This window comes from Panthera uncia, chromosome F1 (genome assembly GCF_023721935.1).
Source record: "Panthera uncia isolate 11264 chromosome F1, Puncia_PCG_1.0, whole genome shotgun sequence".
In the NCBI taxonomy this organism is placed as follows: Eukaryota; Metazoa; Chordata; class Mammalia; order Carnivora; family Felidae; genus Panthera; species Panthera uncia.
The window spans coordinates 14034502-14054787 of NC_064813.1; the positions used below are offsets into that span (position 1 = coordinate 14034502).

The window sequence follows — 20286 nt, forward strand, 5'->3', positions numbered from 1 at the left end:
ATATATACACACATATATATACGTATATTTATATACATATATACACACATATATATACGTATATTTATATACATATATACACATATATATACGTATATTTATATACATATATATACGTATATATATATATATATATATACGTATATATATACACCACATCTTCTTTATCCATTCATCTATGAGTGGACACTTGAATTGCTTCCATATTTTGGCTATTATAAATAATGATGCTATAAACATACAGAGTGTATATCTTTTTGAATTAGTGTTTTTGTTTTAATTTGTGTTTTTGTTAGTTTTGCACCCAGTAGTGCAATTATTTGACCATACAGTAATTCTACTTTAAATTTTTTGCGGAACCTCCATACTGTCACAGTGGTTGCATGAGTTTGCATTCCTACCAACAGTGCATGAGATTTCCTTTTTCTCCACATTATCACCAACACTTGTTTCTTTAATATTTGATTTGAGCCATTCTGACAGGTGTGAAGTGTTAGCTCATTTTGGTTCTGATTTGCATTTCCCTGGTGATGAGTGATATTGAGCATCTTTGCACGTGTCTGTTGGCCATTTGAAGGTTCATGTCTTCTGCCCATTTTTAATGGGATTGTTTGTGGTTTTTGGTATTGTGGTGTAAGTTCAAAATATATAATTTTGAATACTAACCTCTTATCAGATATACCATTTGCAAATATCTTCTCCCATTCAGTAGGTTGTCTTGTTTTGTTGATTGTTTCTTTTGCTGTGCAGAAGCTTTTTGATTATGGCGTAGTCCCAATAGTTTATTTTTGCTTTTGTTTCCCTTGGCTTAGGAGACATACCTAGAAAAATGTTGCTATGGCTAATGTTAGAGAAATTACTACCTGTGCTATCTTCTGGGATTTTTATGGTTTCAGGTCTTACATTTTGGTCTTTAATTCATTTTTTAAATATTTATTTATTTTTGAGAGAGAGAGAGAGAGAGAGAGAGAGAGAGAGAGAGAGAAAGAGAGAAAACAGGGGAAAGGCAGAGAGAAAGGGAGACACAGAATCTGAAGCAGGCTCCAGGCCCTGAGCTGTCAGCGCAGAGCCTGATGCAGGGCTTGAATTTATGAACCCCGAGGTCATGACCTGGGCCTAAGTTGGAGGCTTAACTGACTGAGCCACCCAGGCACCCCGGTCTTTGAGTTTATTTTTGCATATGGTTTAAGAAAGTGGTCCAGTTTCATTCTTTTGTATGTTGCTGTCTAGTTTTCCCAACACCGTTTTTTGAAGAGACTGTCTTTTTCCAATTGGTATTCTTCCTTCTTTGTCGTAGATTAATTGACCATAAAAGTATTGGTTTATTTCTGGGCTCTCTTCTATTCCACTGATCTGTGTGTCTATTTTTGTTTCAGTACCATACTGTTTTGATTACTACTTCCTGTACCCTTTTGTAGCTGTGGCCATTGACTACAACAGACATTTAGGGGTATCGGGAAGAGAGAGGGTAGACAGAGGAAACCTTTCTGGTTTCAGCCCTACCAGGCTGTCAAACAGTTTTTTTTCTAGTTGTTTGTGAACCTATAAATTTACTGGGGGTAGATTCTCTCCCTAAGAAGTTATTCTTGCCACTGTGCACTTAGCCACCAAGGGCAAAGCCATCTGTGCATGTAGTCTGAGAAAAGGGCACTGAAACATTGCTGTCTGTTGCAGTGTTCAGGACTCTGCAGTGGTGGCAACCCTAGTCCCCAGGTCTTAGTTGAGTTCCCTCCCTCTACTGTGCAGTGTATTCAAAACCTCAGAATTTTTCCTATGCCTTTGTGTTTCCCTTCCTGCCTCTTGTTACATCATTTCTTGATCTCAAAGCCCCGGCCTTGTAAGGAGACTTTCTCCTCCCTGTATAATTAATCCAGAGCAGGCTTGTGAACTTGTGCTGCCATGAAGGGTGACCCTTGAGTCTGTAAATAAGCCACACGAGTCAAGGTTAGTTCTCTACAGTTTGCCCTGACCTCAGATAAAGAATGGCATTGAGGGAAGCTCATTGAACACTTCCTACCTCCCACCTGGGGCCTGAACCTGGTAAATTAAAGCTAGAACCTCAAGAGGGCTCTGTGATACACATGGGCCTCAGCTGCCTTACAGTTTAGAAGTAGTAAATTGAATTCTCCCTCTTCAGGCCTATTAAGGCCTATATGCAGAAAGACTCTTTTCCCTAATATTGAATCCTTGCCTCAAGCACACCTGCTTAGAAAATCTGCCAGCCAAATTCAAGAAGACTATATCCTGAAGATGCCTGTGCTTGCAAAGGCATGTCTCTTCCAGCCAGCTGAGCAACTGGCCTGGCCTGTGCCTTTGCTGGGCCCATGCGTTTGTGCAGCATTTACCCAGATAGGCCCTGCGGTGTATATACACTACCCTTACAGAAGCAGCTACTCCTCTGTGGGTAAAGCCTATATATAAGCTTTTATAATCTGCCAACATCAAAATATGGAGCAGTTGATGATATGCAAACTTTTCTTAGGCTGCAACAGTTAAAAGCCAGCTGCAGAGCTGAGAAAAACTTGTATGGTTTACCATAAGCCAAGGCCAAGGTTAAAATGCCCTGCTCACAAAAGTTCAAGGCCCAAAGCCTTGGCCACATTAGAAGTTTTCCACATGTACTTTTTTTTCTCCCCATAATTTTATTCCTTGTCTGTGTATTAATTTTATGATCCAGGGTGCTGGTCAGATGCTGAGGTCCGAACTCATTCCTGACATACAAGTTTTGCCATCCCTGACAAAGCCTGAGTTCTTATAGCATGGAGGGGACTGGCTAGAGTAGGAACTCTCTAGAGTAGGCTTGCCGCTAAGAGAGGGCCTGGGCTGTTCTTCTCTCCCCATTGCTGGTCTTGCAGTTGCTTTCACAGTTTCTGTGTTTGGCAAAAGGAGCTTGGGTGATATTTTACGGCAACAATTTTTTTAAATGGTTGAATTCAAGCCTTACAAATATGAACACGCCCTTTCAGCTCTGAAGGTCCCTTCTAGTCATGTAATTATGAGCCTTCTTGCTCTTGTTTACTTGGACGCTCAAAACAGAATTTGATGTTCAAACACCAAGAGGCTGAAAATGGTTACTCTACTGAATGTTGGTAGATTTTTTTTTTTGTAATTTTAAATTTGAATGCAAAATTAACGTATCTTTCTCTATGAAAATAATCTACAATCAACCCCATTTGTCTTGTCATTCGGTTTAAATGTTATTATTTTATTTAGTCTTTGTCTTCTTTTTCTCCCATATTTTCCTTTGTCTTGTTCTTTTAATTTCCCCTCACATTCTTACCTCTTATATTCTGACCATTTTTCCTGAATGCTTGCCTTTTCCTATCTTTTTCTGCTGCTTTACCTTGATTTCATGATTTCTCTCACCCCTCAATTCTTTTGTGAAAGAGTACTTTAGGAATTGCCTTTCCTTGATTCTTATTTTGAACTGTCATTGGGAAGACAAAAAGCCCATTTGTGGAAAATATGCTTCCTTTTCCAGAAAGGGCTGGAATTGGGCCAGAGCTTCTTAAATATTTTATGACAGCAACTTAACTTGCTGACAGCATTCGGTACTGACACACTTCCATGGGTGCCTGTGAAAGGATGTGGGCCATGTGCATTCACAACATGCTAGCTGTCATTCTCTCTTTTTTTTTTCTCCAAATGAGAAAGCCTATTGCAATGCAATGACTGTCATTTCATAGAATGTAATATCTAATTATTTTTGTCAATTCTTTGCAAATTTCATTTTAACTGTGATTAGTAACTCATAATATCCATATAGCACAATTGAATATATCCACTGGACCAAATCATGTTTTCTAAGTATCCTATTTAGCTATAACATTCAGCACTTCTAGAAATAGCGGTGCATCCTTGAGAGATTAGTCCAATGGTGCCAGTAGGATCAGGCCAGTTATTACTTCACATCATCTTAAATCCCCAAAACTCCATTCTTGTCTTCGCTTACATGGTGTGCACATTTTTTTAAACCTCCTTAGCACCTCCAGTCTCTTCATCTTTCCATTTTCTACCTTTCTATTAGGCCTCTCCTGGTCTCATTTCTCTGCCTGGCCTGGATTGAATGGATGATCACCTGAAGTAGTCCTTTGCCCCAAATCTTCAACATCTTTACACCCATGTACTTAGATCACGTGGACCTAGAAATTCAGAACACTAGATCAATTTCCATTTATCTTCTCTTTTTCTACTTCTAGTGTGTAGAGCACTGCTGGCGACGATAATACAACTATGCACATTGTATCCCTGCAATCTATGGCCTTCATTCTCAGCTTTCCACCATTTGTTTTAAAGAATTTATTTTTTTATTTTTATTTAAAAAATTTTTAATGTTTATTTATTTTTTTTTTATTTTAATTTTTTTTAAGTTTATTTATTCTGAGAGTGAGAGTGAGTGGGATACGGGTGCAGAGAGAGAGAGAGAGAGAGAGGGGAGAGAGCGAGGATCCCAAGTAGGCTCTGCACTGTCAGTGCAGAGCCTGATGTGGGGCCCAAACTCACAAACCATGAGACCACAGCTTGAGCCAAAATCAAGAGTCGGATGCCTAATTGGCTGAGCCACCCAGGCGCCCCAAGAATTTGTGTTTTTAGAGAACTTTTAGGTTTACAACAAAATGGAGTCAAGGTACAGAGATTCTTCATACACCCTCTGCCTCCACGTATCCGTAGCCTCCCCTATTACCATATAACTCATCAGATTTTTTTTTTTTAACCAGGGATGAATGTACATCCTCACGCAACATACATAGTTACCTTAGGGTTCACTCTCAGAGTTGTACATTGTATGGGTTTGGAAAAAGGTATAATGATATATATATCCTTCATTATAATAGCACACAAATTCGTTTTAACCCTAAAAATCCTCTGTGCTCTGCCTATTCATCACTTCCCCCACCCTTACCCTCATCCCTGACAATAGCTGATTTTTTTTTATTGTCTCCATAGTTTTGCCTTTTCTAGAATATCCCATTGTTGAAATCATATACTCTATAGCCTTTTAATTTATTATTTTATTTTTTTAACATGTTTTTTTTTAATATGAAATTTGTTGTCAAATTGGTTTCCACTCAACACCCAGTGCTCATCCCAACAGGTGCCCTCCTCAGTGCCCATCACCCACTTTCCCCTCCCTCCCACCCCCCATCAACCCTCAGTTTATTCTCAGTCTTTAAGAGTCTCTTATGGTTTGGCTCCCCCCTCTCTAACTTTTTTTTTCCTTCCCCCTTACCCTGCCATGGTCTTCTGTTAAGTTTCTCAGGATCCACATAAGAGTAAAAACATACGGTATCTGTCTTTCTCTGGATGACTTATTTCACTTAGCATAACACTCTCCACTTCCATCCACGTTGCTACAAAGGGCCAGATCTCATTCTTTCTCATTGCCACATAGTACTCCATTGTGTATATAAACCACAATTTCTTTATCCATTCATCAGTTGATGGACATTTAGGCTCTTTCCATAATTTGGCTGTTGTTGAAAGTGCTGCTATAAACATTGAGATACAAGTGCCCCCATGCACCAGCACTCCTGTATCCCTTGGGAAAATTCCTGCCAGTGTCTATAGCTTTTTTAGATTGGCTTATTTTACCTAGTAAAACGCATCTCGATTTCCTTTATGTCTTTTCATGGCATGATAGCTCATTCTTTTTAGTGCTGAATAAAATTCCACGATCTAGATGTACCATGGTGTGTTTATCCACTCATCTACTGAAGGACATCTCAATTACTTCCAAATTTTGGCAATTACGAACAAAGCTGCTATAAACATGCATGTGTGTCCATAAGTTTTTAACTCCTTTTGGTGAATACTAAGGATCACGATTTCTGGATCACATGGTAAGAATATATTTAGTTTCATAAGAGACTGCCAAACTGTCTTCCAAAGTGGCTGTACCATTTTGCATTCCTGCCAGCAAAGGTATGGGAATTCCTGGTGTTCCACATCCTGCATTTGTGGTTGTTAGTTTTCTGGATTTGGGGCATTTTTATTAGGTGTGTAGTGGTATCTCATTGTTTGAATTTGCATTTCCCTGATGGCATACGATATGGAGGATCTTTCTGTATGCTTATTTGCCATTTGTATGAGGCATCTGTTAAAGTCTTTGGCCCATTTTTTAATCAGGTTATGTGTTTTCTTATTATTGACTTTTAATATTTGAGTTTTGTATATTTTAGATAACTGTCCTTTATCACATAGGTTTTTTGCAAATATTTTCTCCCAATCTGTGACTTGCCTTCTAATTTTCTTGAAATTGTCTTTTGCAGAGCAGATGTTTTTTAATTTTAATGATTCCAGCTTATCAGTTATTTACTTCATGGGTTATGTCTTTGGTGCTGTATCTAGAAAGGCATCACTATACCCAAAATCATCTAGATTTTTTCTCCTATGTTATCTTTTATGAGTTCTGTAGTGCTGTGTTTTGTCAGCCATATTTTACTAACTCTTGTTATGTTCACTCTCTTTCAATTACTGAGGAATTGTTTCATGCTCTCATTAAGCCTTCTTTCCAACTTCTCACCCTCACTCTCCTGCAGATAATTTAGTCTCTGCTCTTATCAAGAGAAATGGGAAGATCAAATATAACCTTCCCAAACTTTCTACTCTTTTCCTTACAAAGGACACACATCTGCCCTTACTCTCCCAACCTCTCCAGGTTCACAAGATGAGGTAGTCCCATTTCTGTTCAAGGACAGTCCCTTTCTGTACTCTTTATGCTTCATTCCTCTTCTTTATCTTTATATTATTTTTTTTTATATCACCAATCTCTTATTCTGTACTGTTATTTCTCTTCAACCAATAAATATGCTCAGTACTTGACTATCCTTAAAAAAAAAAAAAAAAAAGAATCCAAAACAACAATAAAATAGCAGCAGCAGCAGCAACAATGCCACCACCTCCTTTGCTCCTGTGTCTGATTTTAACTGTCTTTCATCCTCCTCTGGACAGAGCTCTTTTCAATTATTGTCTCCATTTTTTACTTCCCATTCACCTTTCAATCCAATGAACTCTGATTTATCCTGTCACAGCACTGCAACCGGCATGGCTGAAGACACTATGATGTCTGCATTGCACTTTACACATCCCTGTCTGTGTTGAATTTGACACTTCCAACTACACTGTCCTTGAAGTTCTCCTTGCCTTTGGCCTCCATGACCTTATTGCTATTATTTCTCTGACATTCCTTTTCAGGCTCTTTTCTGACCTCTTCTTAATTGTTGGTATTTCTCCAGGATTCCACTGTGAGCCACTGCTATTTCACTCAAAGTTTTAACTGACATATCTATATCTATCTATATCTGCCTATATCTATATCTATATCATCTATCTATGTCTATATCTATATATCTGTATTTATATCCAGATGTAGGACTTGCAAGTCTTCATTTCTAGTCCTAACATTGCCATTTTGCTTCAGAGGTCGGGTCCCTTCTATGTGTGTTTTCTAGAGGTACGTCAAATTCAACATGACCTTGGCAGAATTTATCCTCAACTCCTCTACTTTCCAACACTTGGTTCTTCTCCTCTGTTCCTTATAGGTTGGTAGCCCCAAGAGTTTCAAAATCATTTTAGAACAGCACAACATCCAATAAAAATATAATGTAAACCATATATGTAATTTAAACTTTTCTGACAGCCACATTAAAAAATAAAATGAGGGGTGCCTGGGTGGCTAAGTCAGTTAAGTGTCTAACTTCAGCTCAGGTCATGATCTCATGGTTCATGAGTTGGAAGCCCGTGCCAGTCTCTGTGCTGACAGCTCAGAGCCTGGAGCCTGCCTCAGATTCTGTGTCTCCTTCTCTCTCTGCCCCTCCCCAACTCACGCCGTGTGTCTATCTCTCAAAAAATGATAAACATTGAAAAAACTTTTTTAAATAAACTGAAACAGTGGAATGAATACTAAAAACCAATTTCATTTAACCTAATGTATTCAACATAATATTATTTCAATATATGATAAATCTTAAAACAGTTACGAGGTTTTTGTTTTTGTTTTTGATACTAAGTTCTCAAAATCTAGGTTGCATTTTACACTTCTTGAACACCTGAATTGAAACTAGTCACTAGGGCCCAATGACCATGTGTGGCTACTGTAAAGTACAGTTCTAGAGTCTTTACATTCACTAATCTCTCTCTCATCTACTTATAATTCCTGTTGATTTTATTTCATGGGTATTTCGCCAGTAAGTTTATTTATTTTCATCCTTACTACATCATGGCTTTAGTTCACACCTTGGTCATTTCTCATTTGAGTTATTGCAATAGCTTACATAATCTAGTTTCTCTGTCTTGGAGAGAGTGCACATCCACTAGAATGAAGGAGGATATAGTAGAATAACTCCTTATATGTACTTTTATCTAGAAAATAAGAAAGCAATTCGAACCTATTAATATTTAATATACATATTGATGCCAGCACCCTTGCTCTGTATTTTTGAGAAGTAATAATAAAATGGAAAGGTAAGACATAAAGTACATTTTCCCCACAAAACAAAAAACTTTTAGTATGGTTGATTTTATCTTCATGCAGACTTTCAAATTTCTCTGTATATTTCTATATGATGTACATAATTTATTAATACAATGGTTACATATAATTTAAAAATAAATTTATATATGTACTTGAAATTTATTTTAGTACTGCCAGGAGGAGTGAGATCAGTAAAATTTAGAGTCTCATGGAACTGGATCCACTCTGACTTTACCCTACCTGCCTCCCCGACCTCAACTTCTTCATCCCCACCACACATTTTCTGTATTAAGTGGCTCTTTCATATTTTGTTCCTGTTTGTTCTTCATACAGATAAACAAATCCAGTAAAACCTTGGTTTGTGAGTATAATTCATTCTGGAAACATGCTTGTAATCCAAAGCGCTTATGTATCAAAGCGAATTTCCCCATAAGAAATAATGGAAATCCAGGTAATTCGTTTCACAACCCAAAAGTATTTACATAAAAATTATTACAATACCATAATATAATACAAAATAATAAAGAAAATACAAAATGTAAAGAAAAATAAACAAGTTAACCTGTGCTTACCTTTGAAAACCTTCATGGCTGGTGTGAGGGAGACAAGAGAGAGGAGGGTTATTGTGTAGGACAACTTTCACTATCACTAACAGATCAGTGCTATCTGTTGGTTCAATGGAGTCTTTTTCTTTTCGTGCAGCTTTAACAAGGAGCCTATCCAATGACACTTGCTCTTGCCTCCTTTAGAGGATTTCACGGAAATGTGACATTGCATTGTCATTAAACGGGTTCATCGCTCGCACTGCTCCAACTTTATTTGGGTGGTGCTTTTCTACAAAATTTTGCACCGTTCCCCACATTTTACACATCTCCCTAATCTCATTTGAAGTGAGGGATTCCTCCATCTTTTTCTCCTCTTCCTCTGCAGACGAGATGCAGATGTAGACTTCTTATAAAATCTTGCAATTTTAGCCACTCACACACCTCATTTGTACTGCTCAATGATTTACTTAACTTCCACTGTAATCATCTTCTTACCGCCTTTCTTTTCCACCTTTTCCTGCATGGAGGCCATTGCATACGTTTGCATGGATGTTGACTACAGTACAGTATTAATAAACTCTTGTCATATATTGTATTTAATGTAACTGGCAATAAGGCAGCAGAGGAAAGGGTCTATGTCTGCAGGCAACCTGACCTAGAATGAAGCAAAGTACCCCTAAGCTTACTCTTGTATGGAAAAGCAAAGGACCTTCTATAGGTCCTTTGAAGTGACAAAAAATACACTAGTGCCAATTGTGGGCACCTTCTAATGTTCTGAAAAATCACTGATTTCTGCCAAACACCATGGCCTGAGACCGAGCATCTGAGCATGGGAGACGATCACCCACAATTCCACAACAAGAGAGAGAGAGAAGCAGCGTTGGCTCAGTTATGATCATGTGACATTCAGCATCACGTACTACTTGTATTGCAAGACACTGCTCTTTATCAAGTTAAAATTTATTAGAAATGTTTGCTCATCTTGCAGAATACTTGCTGGACAAGTTACTTGCAATCCAAGGTTTTACTGTACTCCCTGACCTGGCATTCTGTTTCTCTTCCAGGCTCTTCTGAGATACCATTTCTTCAAAGAAAGCCTATGACAACTTCCTAAATTGTGTCAAGTGCCCCTTCCCTTGCTTGACATACATTTCTTATTATACTATTAGATTGAAATTAAATCTTTATGGATCTGCCTTCTCTACTAAGCTGTAAGATTCGTGAGGCAAGGATTGTGGCATCATCATATTTTTTCATCTTGACATATGATAGGTTCTTTAGAAATGTTCACTGAACTACTTTCATGCCTTTCCTTGTTGGTTCCAGCCTGTCCTACCAGGAGTGAAATAGCGATTTGCTCATTGCAATTTATGGAGTAACTGAAAGACTTCCATTCTATCCAAAGATGCACGAAAACATACTTTCATTTTAGTCCTGCGATTAGTATGCTATTTGTTAAGAACCTCATAGGGTCGATAACACTGTTAGTGTGAAATAATTTGACCACTTGCTTCTTACTAGAAATTAGATGAGATTACTTGCTGTAGGAGAGTGAAGTTTTGACTGTATGTGTACAAGCAGTGGCCATCAAACTTCACTATGAATAATAATCACCCTGGACACATGTTTAAGTGTAGACTTCTGGGGTTTCATATGTACATATTCTGATTCATTTGGACTGGGGATGGCCCAAGAATCTGTGTTTTAGAAAAGCATCCCGATGGTTATAATATAGTCGGTAGAAACCATACTTTGAGAAGTATTGTTTCCTTCTTTCTGAAGTAGAGAGTAAGAGGCAGGAGTAATTTTGAACAATTGAGAGAACTGCCTTAGTCAGAGATGGAGTGAGGTTCTGTGTAGAGGTTTACAGAAGTTACAGAGCATTAGAAAGGAGAATGGACACCTGGGAAAGCTGAAGCAGGGAATCAAGGGTGGCAAGGACTGAGGGTGTGGAGAGAGTCTTGAAGATCAAGAATAACAACTTTGGCTTATTTCACAATTTTCCCTAGGATTGGCTTTTCTTCTTTAGCAAGAAAACTTATTATCAATAATTTTAAAAAATCTATTCAGGTAATTCATCTTCATTTAGGAACTGACACTCAGTAGTCATTAAATAAGTAAATTTTTTGCTATTTCAGTGTCTCTAGGATATTGATTAATTTAGGTATAGGATGATTATTGATATTTAGAACAGTGTCATGTAACTCCATACAGTATTTCATTTTTGGTTCTATGACAACAAAAACTATCTGGCAGAGGGGAGATGGTTATCTGTGCCCTGTGAAAAAGCAGAATTTAACTTTGCAACTCTGAGAAAAAGTTAGATTTTCACTTAAAAGCCATTTATAAATAATTTCTATCAGAGCTATAATCTGAGTTATTAATATGTTTTAAAATTTAAAAGCTGTTTATAGATTTTTATGAGGATGCTACATGCTTTTTAGCATGACAAATAACAACCAGAAGTAGATGGATAAATCTAGACCATTAAGAAGCTCCAAACTTTTAGTTTTTGCTTATTGTTTCAGCTTTCTTGAACCTCATTCAGTTTTATTTAGAGTGGTGAACTGTTAACAAGGAACTAATTGGTTGACTTGAGTTTCTTCCTTTTACCATTTGGTGGCCAGTCTCTGGTGAAAATCCTAATGAGATGCAAACCAGACAAACAAATGGACCAATGGACTGGGAGGGGGGAGAGAGGCAGTGGGCCTGGAGAGTTTATTATTGTTCACCCAATCAACTAAATATGTTTTAATTATAGCAGCAATGCCATAAATAGGCTGAGCACAAGCCTATTAGTCTGCCTCATTCAATTCTTTTCTGTTTCAGTTGCTTTGCTTCCACCATCCATATAAGTCTGCAATTTCAGTTTTGTCCATTTGATGGGAGAGATTTCCCTCTGGTTATCTGTAGTTTGGGAAGATAAATTGTCTTAAATAGCTCAATAGAGGGTGAGCTTTGGGGAAACAATGTTGTTCTTAGTGCAATTTATATCTTGTTTTTAACTCCACTTAGTACAAGACCTATGCTCTCCATTGGTTCACATTAAATTCAACATCTCTGCCAATCTGTGCTGTCTTGTAGGTGATTCGTAAGGGATGGTTAACCATCAGCAACATTGGCATCATGAAAGGAGGCTCTAAGGGATACTGGTTCGTCCTTACTGCTGAAAGCTTGTCCTGGTACAAAGATGATGAGGTAAGTCACAGAGAATCACAATTATTTTATTAAAGTGTTTCCAATTTCCAATTAATTGATATTATTGTGATGTACAGTTCCAAGACATGAGTGATTCTCTTTCAGTAAGACATAGCTTGGGGTGTTTGAAGAAGCATTGTTTTTTCTTCATAGATTCTTAATTTATAATATTCCCCTCAAATTTCTTTTATTGCTCTGGTATAGTCACATGTTTGCTAACCCGAAGAAATGGAGTTAGGGGTCAGTAGTTGGAAATTTCCTTCTTTGTAATAATGATGAGATACTGATATAGGGACAATTTTCATTAAATAATGTATTGAAAAAACCCAGGGATATAGAGCATCTTAAGAATGAAATTAATAGCACTGATGCAGAGTTAATAAAGAATTTTGGAATTGTTGGCTGTGACATCTGTTTCAAATGGCAGGCTTTTGAAAATGTCCAAATCAATAGTTTTCAAGCAAGCCCCAGGTAATTGTTTATATGAATTTTGTTGTTTGAAAATTTGATCTATGTAAAAGCCTGAATTATGATAATTATGTTCTCTGGCTCATGTTAGATGTTAATCATTTTGGCCCTGTGACTTACTACTCATTTTAATCTGGTAGCTTTAAAAGTGCAAAAAGTCCTATCAATCTTGTGGACCCATTAGAGTGCTATCAAGTGATACTGCTAAATTTGGGAGGTCATGGATGAAATTAAACTATGTTTTGGAAATTTTAAGAGCTCTGGTCTGACCTGAGCTATTTTTGGTGCTTATAATGCAGTCCACAAACATTAGATAAGAATACTTTGTGATTTAGAAAGCTATTTACAGGTAAGATTGCCTCAATTTTGTTTGGCTGTAAAGGGTATGTATTTCAGAGTTAAAAGTCCTTCCAATCCTGGCTTGATATTCTTTTTGAAAGTCCTACAAGGTGCCTTTGTCAGTTGTTAGAGTTCAAGTTTCATGTCTTGCATAGTTCTTTCTGCTTCCTAAGTACTTTGTGAACAATAGTATGTTAATCAGATAATCAGTTGATGGCCACTAAGTTTTCTTCAGTAAGGGAAATAGAATATTATAGAAATGTACAGAAACAATTTTACACAAAAGCTTTACAATATTTTTTTTATGTCATATATTTCACTGACTTCAGTCAAACATGGAGTGGTTGTTGTAAGAGTCTGAGAATTAGCAATGGTTTCTTTCCTTTGCTGGCTGCTCAGATAGCCCTGTCATTCCGTGGGAAGCTCCAGTCTTCAAAGACCACAGCTTCGGGAGCTCTGAGATGCCTGTCTAGATAGAAAAATCAGTAAATAGAGTGTCTTCTTCTTTTGTGTTCATTTGTCTTAAGAGATCTTCTCTTAGATACATTTTGTTTCCAAGGACTTAGAGGATTATTTATGTACATTTAAATTCATAAGCAAAATTTAAAAGCAAAAGATTTTGCTGAGGATTCATAATAATAATAGCTGGTGTTTTTTTATAAGTTAAAACACCTATATATGGTCCTATATGGACTCATTCAGTCCACATTGTAACCCTAAGGATAAGTGCTGTTGTTATCCCCATTTTTCAGAGAAAAGTAAACAAACAAAAAAAAAAACCCCAACTATTCAAAAAGTCCTTTCTGTAGGACTCAGTTTCCCTTATTGCAGAATACTTGGTGTTTGTGAGCATAACTAATTTCCCAAGGTCACATAGCTAGTTGGTGGCAAAGCAGAAATTCAAACTCAGGCTATCTGGCTTCTGAGCTCATGTCTTCAATCACAAGTGTATGCAAGAATCCCAGAGATGCTGCAGTTGTCCAAGTCAACCTTATCCCACAGAGGTTTTATTTAGACAAGTTCCAGGCATATTGGCATTGACCTTTTTGTGGGTGTTAGTATGAGGGGCTCTGAAGATAATAGGAGTAGCTACTGTTATTGGAATATGGCTTTGGGGTTCTCTTGTCTGGCTATGTGGGCACTGAAACAAGGCCATTGGAAGGCACGTGATGCCCACTGTAGGGAAGAAGAATCTTTGAGAGCTTTGTAAGTTAATGATCAGTAGTCATCCCTTCCATTCCTCTAGAAACTCAAGATAACTTTTTACAAAATCTCTGCTGCTGAAGCTCCCTCATGAGCATTTGCTTACAACAAATAGAAAATACATGTGTGCAATTATAATACTAACTGAGTGCTGGAGACATTTTATTAAAGTTATATGTTGGAGGGTATTTGGGCATGGGGCGGTGGGATGGGAATGACTCTTGAAATATGATGGAGTGATCTGGATGAAGAAAGTTTAGGAAAGGGTTGTTTTCTTAGTTTAGTCGATTGCAAAAAAGAGAAAGTGACAAAGTTGCTGCTTTGTGGAATGAACAAATAGACTAATAATGCAATGGTAAGTGCTCTGAAGAAAATAAAATGGGGTAGTGAGCTAGAAAGTGATGGGGGAGGAAGTAACATCGAATTAGAGGCTGGGATGATGAGCTGTGTAGAAGATTTTATCGAAGAAAATTCCAGCAAGAGGGCATCATAAGTAAACCCCCACCCCACCCCAGGGTGGCAGCCAGCAGGAATACTGTGGCTGGAATGTGATAGCATGGGAGAGAGAGGTAGGAAATAAAATCAGAGGTACCAGTGGGTGGGGTCTTATCAGACCCCATGCACTAATTTGGATTAAAAATTTTTTTTAATGTTTATTTATTTTTGAGAGAGAGAGAGAGAGGGAGGGAGGGAAATAGGGCATGAGCAGAGGAGGGGCAGAGAGAGAGGGAGACACAGAATCCGAAGCAGGCTCCAGGCTCTGAGCTGTTAGCACAGAACCTGACGTGGGGTTCGAATCCATGAACCGCGAGATCATGACCTGAGCCTAAGTCGGATACTTAACTGAATGAGCCACCCAGGAACCCCCTAATTTGGATTTTATTTCAAGGATAATTGAAAACTATTGGCTTGTTCCAACAGGATGTAACATAATTGGATTTATGTTTTAGAAAGACCACTCTGGCTGCTGGGTTGGGCATAATGCGTGGGATGGAATGTGTATGTGGAAGGAGGGGAGTGGTAAGAATGGAAGACAGGAGACCAGCTAGCTAGGAGACTGTAGCAATGGTCCACGTAAGAGAAGATGGTGGCTTATACTGGGTGGCTTGAGAAGAGCTCTTGAATTCAGGGTGGCAAATTGATGGGCCACATACTGCAGCCATTAGCTACTGTTACTCATTAGAACTCTGCTCCAGAAACAACATAAAATGTTTTCAAAATATTAATGCCTGACTCACAAATGGCCTCTATCTTTAAATTGTTTGTGTCAGTGGGGCAGAGCGTTTTTCCACTGGAGCCATCCTCATTCATCCCCACCTCACCGTTCCTTGACCATCACCACTGTCATCCTCTACTCTGCTTTATTTCTCTTGCGAGAGTTTCCTACCATTGCAGACCACCTTTGAGCTTGCTGTCAGGGTTAAAGGGAGAGTACAGCACTGTTCCTTGATTTCTGCTTGTATTCAACAAATAGTTATTAGTGTCAGCTGGAAGCAGAAGCTGGAAGGGAGGGTGTGGGGAAAGGAGGCCAAGAAGAAACATCAGGAGGGTTGGGCTTAGAAGTAGTGACGAGTCTCTGGCCTCTTGACTTTGTACCGTCTTTTAGCAGCAGTGTTTTAAATGATACTTAGATTCCAAAGAAGTCTTACTGCCATCCTTCAAATTTAACATGATTCTTTGGGCAACCTCGAAAACCCCAATTTAGAATATTGCTTTGTGAAAATAAGCCTAAATTCTAACTCAACTTTTGGAGTCAATTTGTTGGTAAATTCAATGCTCGTTCTTTATTCCCGTGGTATCCCTCTATACCCACATCAGTCTCTGCATACTTGTAAATCCTGTTATATGACAATTTATCTTTCTTAGTCAAGCAAGTGTGACACAGTAAATATCATTAAGTTAGTTATAGATTCATTCATTTATTCAATGACAAATTTACATTCAAATTTTCATAGAGGATTATCATTGTTTTTTCCGTGTTCTGCCATCTTCCTACTTTCTTGTGTAATTAGACTATTATGTTTTCATTATATCTAATTGGCTGTTGAATAAATAGCATATTATGCCATATGCTATAGGTATGATTTTATTTAAGCCATGACAAGTTTGTAATAATATAAATGACTTATGAAATACATTTGAGATGAAGAAAAATGACTCAAACTTTTTCCAGGATCACGTTAATTGAACAAAAGACCCTATAGACTGTATGCTTGGTACAACAAAAGCAGTGAGGTTTGAAGGACATGGATTTGCAATGGCTAATGCCAGTGTTGGAACAAGTCCGTCTTCTCTGGGCCTCTGCTTTTCTTTTCACTTGTTGCATGGGGACCTTTGCCGAGCAAACCACCTGAAAGAGATTTTCTAGGGTTCTAAGAAATCATTTATTAATACATACTTTTATAAACTTTTAGCTATCACATTTATATATTTATGCTTGCCATTGCAAGTAACAACGGTGCCCTCCCCTGTAAAGCCATTCTTTGACTCACGTGTCTTCTAATTTCCAATTTTTTTGTCATTTCATATTGTGAGATAGGATGTATAATATTGGGTTTTGTTGTTGTTGTGTGTATGTATGCATGCATGTATTTATTTATTTTAGCAGAGAATGGTAAGGTTTGGATTCTTAGAGGGAACTCATATCCCATTTCTTCAGTGAGACTTGGTATACTGCCTGCCCCCTAGCCTATGGATTCTCTTACACCTCAGCCAAGAATTGGAGCTGATGATACAAAACCATGTGATTTCCTATCCAAGCTGGCAGAGGCAATAGCATAATGACCCTGTGTAATAATTTTAAGCTAGAGTTGGCATGACTGTAATGGTAAGTCCCCAGTATTTTTCTTACTTTCTTCCTATGCTGAACAGATTTATTCACCCTACCCTTGAATTTTAGATGGATCACGAACACTCTCAAGCATCTGTGGACTGCACTTTTTGAACCATTACTCTATATTATAATAATGTTATTTGCAATGTTACTGATAGATGAGCTTAACAGAGAGGTTTCCACCTGTGTCCCAGGCAGTGTTTTTTCCCACATGTTACCTTCAAAGAGTCTTTACAATACAATGTGGTTATAGTAGGCATGATTAATCTATGTATATGACTGTATGTTATCCTCTAACATTACTCTAAGATTGGGGCTTTCTGTAACACAAAAAGAAATAAACCATCTTCATACAGGGTTAGACAGTTTATAACTAATCACCAAGGGGATTTGCTCAAACCTGGCTGTCCTTCTAGATCATGTTCTAAAAGGACAGTACCCTAGACTTGGAAGTTTCTGATACAGGTGGTCCTGAGCTCTTTTCTAGGGGGCTCATAGGCCTTTTCCTGGTTTCATCCTCCCCAGGGCATTCTGCCAATGTGTGTAACACATCAAGAAAGATCTGTTTATGGGGGTAAGGATAGTTTGGGCATGCAGGCTTGTATGTCCACATATATTCCCTTGTATTTGGGATGGATGATACTTAGATCCTTTGATTTCTATCAAAATAACAACATAAGGATATATTTAGTACTTTACTAAGGATTTAGGGAAGCAATACAACAATTCAGACAGCCTCAAATGCCTCTGTACAACAGTTTTTATCCAGTGGACCCACACACGGGTATGTTACTGGCTGCTCTAACCCTGTGCTGGCCTAGCCCAATGACAATACATTGGCTTCTCTCTTTCAGTCTCGCCTCCTATTTCTTCCCTCAATGCTGTTAATATGGATTGCCCCAAAATCAAGGCACTTCTCCCTCTGTTATATACATCCATTCAGCTCTTCTTAGAATCTAGTTCAGCCTTTGCTCCAGCCTCATTTTTGTATATCCAAACTAGTCAAAATGCTGAACCAAACCAAATGGACTTCCAATTAGCAAGATGCTCCCTAGTTTGACAGTAATTGTGGTTGTAAATTGTATTCCACTATTTATTCTCCCTGTTTAAAGTCATGAAGGCCAGCTTTCAATCTGAATGATAATCTTGATGATGATCATTGTCATCATAATGGTTAACATTTATTGAGTATATATAGTTTCCCAAGCACTGAGCTAAGTCAGTATTTTATTTACATTCCCCATTTTATTTTTATTTTATTTTTATTTTATTTTTAATTTTTTTTTACATTCCCCATTTTAGAGATGAAGACTGAGACACAAAGAGAATGAGTAATTTAGCAAGCTACTCAATATTGGTGCTATGCTCTTAATTGCCTGAACACTTCCTAACAAACATTTTCTGGACACCTGTTATGCACTAGACTCTATCCTTTAGTCACTAAGGATAAAATGGTTAGCAAGGAATTCATGGTACCTGCCCTCATGAAGGATATTTACCAATAAAGAAAACATATAAACAAAACAAAACAGGGAACCCTATCAGATGTAGATTACAAGCTATGAAAAAAATAAATCCAGTGATATGTTTGACTTAAAAGGTGTCTGGGATGGGGATTACATCACTGGGGGGACATTGAATTGGGTGGTCAGAGGTTTATGTTAATGCTTTGAGGCAAGATTGAGCCTGCTGAATTTAAGAAACTGAATTAAGGCCAGTGTAACTGGAGCAAAGAGAGAAAAGAACTCTATAAAAGATTAAGGATTTTGACCCTAAGAATGATGAGAAGCCTTGGAAGTTTGTAAGCTGGAGAGTCACATAATAAGATCTGACTTTTTTACAAATCCTTTTGGTTGCTTTGTAGAAAAATGGATTGGAGGAGTACAAAACTGGTTTGGGGGTTTGTTAGGAAGGTATGGCTATGGACTATCTAAGAGATAATAGCTTGGGTTGGGGTGGGTTGATGGAAATTGATAGAAGTAGATAGATTTAAGAGATTATTTCAGGTGGTGAAAATTGACAACTCCTCACCCATGATATGTAGTGGTTCAGTGTTTAAGTTCCTGCTAAATTGTAAGCCTCTTGAGACCAGGAGCCATTGTCTTATTTACTGTTCTACCACCATGAACATGGCACTGGCAGGTGACAGTAAATATCGGTTGAGTGAAGATGTGATTAAGCAAATAAATAATATTTATTTAGTACAGCCTAATAATTCATCTTGTCCTCTTATCTCAGGTACCTAAACTAAATTATTTAATTACAGAGTAAACTTAGAATTTGAGGTTGTCTTAAAATTTTCTTAATTTTCATCATTGAAGGTTAATGGACTTTTTTTCCTCCTCTGACTATATAGCTTCCTGAACTGAAATCATTTAAGCAGAAAGTAAATTTCCTAATGTTATTTTAAAACATTATAAGTATATTTTGTACAATTCTTAGAAATGATTTAGAAAAGGGCTAGGTGTAGAATTAAAATAGAAAGTGGGACGCTGGGGTGGCTCAGTCAGATAAGTGTCCAGCTCTTGGTTTCTGTTCAGGTGATGATCTCACATTTAGTGGGTTCGAGCCCTGTGTGGAGCTCTGCGCTGGCAGTATGGAGCCTGCTTGGGATTCTCTCTCTTCCTCTTTCTCTGCCCCTCTCCTGCTCATGCTCTCTCTCAAAATAAATAAATAAATCAACATTAAAAAAATTTTACATGGAAACTTTCATTTCAAAAAGGATTTTGGGTTTAGATAGTTTTATATTAATACTTTAAAACCAGGGGCACCTGGGTAGCGCGGTTGGTTAAGCATCCAACTTCAACTCACGACATGAACTAATAGTCCGTGGGTTCGAGCCCTGTGTCAGGCTCTGTAATGACAGCTCAGAACCTGGAGGCTGCTTCAGAATCTGTCTCCCTCTCTCTCTGCCCCTCCCCCACTCACACACACACACACACACACACACACTCTCTCTCTCTCTCTCTCTCTCTCTCTCTCTCAAAAATAAATAAATGTTAAAAAAATTTTTTAAATAATTAAAAGAATACTTTAAAATCAGATCTGGAAAAAGAGGGTGGCTTTTATTTAAAATATGTATAAAATATGAATTTTAGAAGAATAGAGTCTGATAAAGGGAGAAAAAAGCCATTTTTCTCTTAATGTCAATGAGAAATATATGAATGATAGTTAAAATCTCTGAAGGGGATTGCTAGTTTATGTATAATGGTAGTGTGTAGCCAATA

The 20286-nt window shown here is 37.7% G+C and overlaps 1 protein-coding gene across 9 annotated transcripts in view; it reads left to right on the forward strand.

The window, feature by feature from the left end:
• DNM3 (dynamin 3) overlaps positions 1–20286 on the forward strand; it is a 560234-nt gene that overhangs the window by 282707 nt on the left and 257241 nt on the right. For all 9 annotated transcript variants that reach the window (XR_007458711.1, XM_049633950.1, XM_049633954.1 and 6 more), the window contains one exon: positions 12103–12216. Coding sequence is in view for 8 of the 9 variants with exons in the window: in XM_049633950.1 (XP_049489907.1) it covers positions 12103–12216 (114 nt within the window). In the remaining variant the exon portion in view is untranslated. The remainder of the gene's footprint in view (positions 1–12102; positions 12217–20286) is intronic.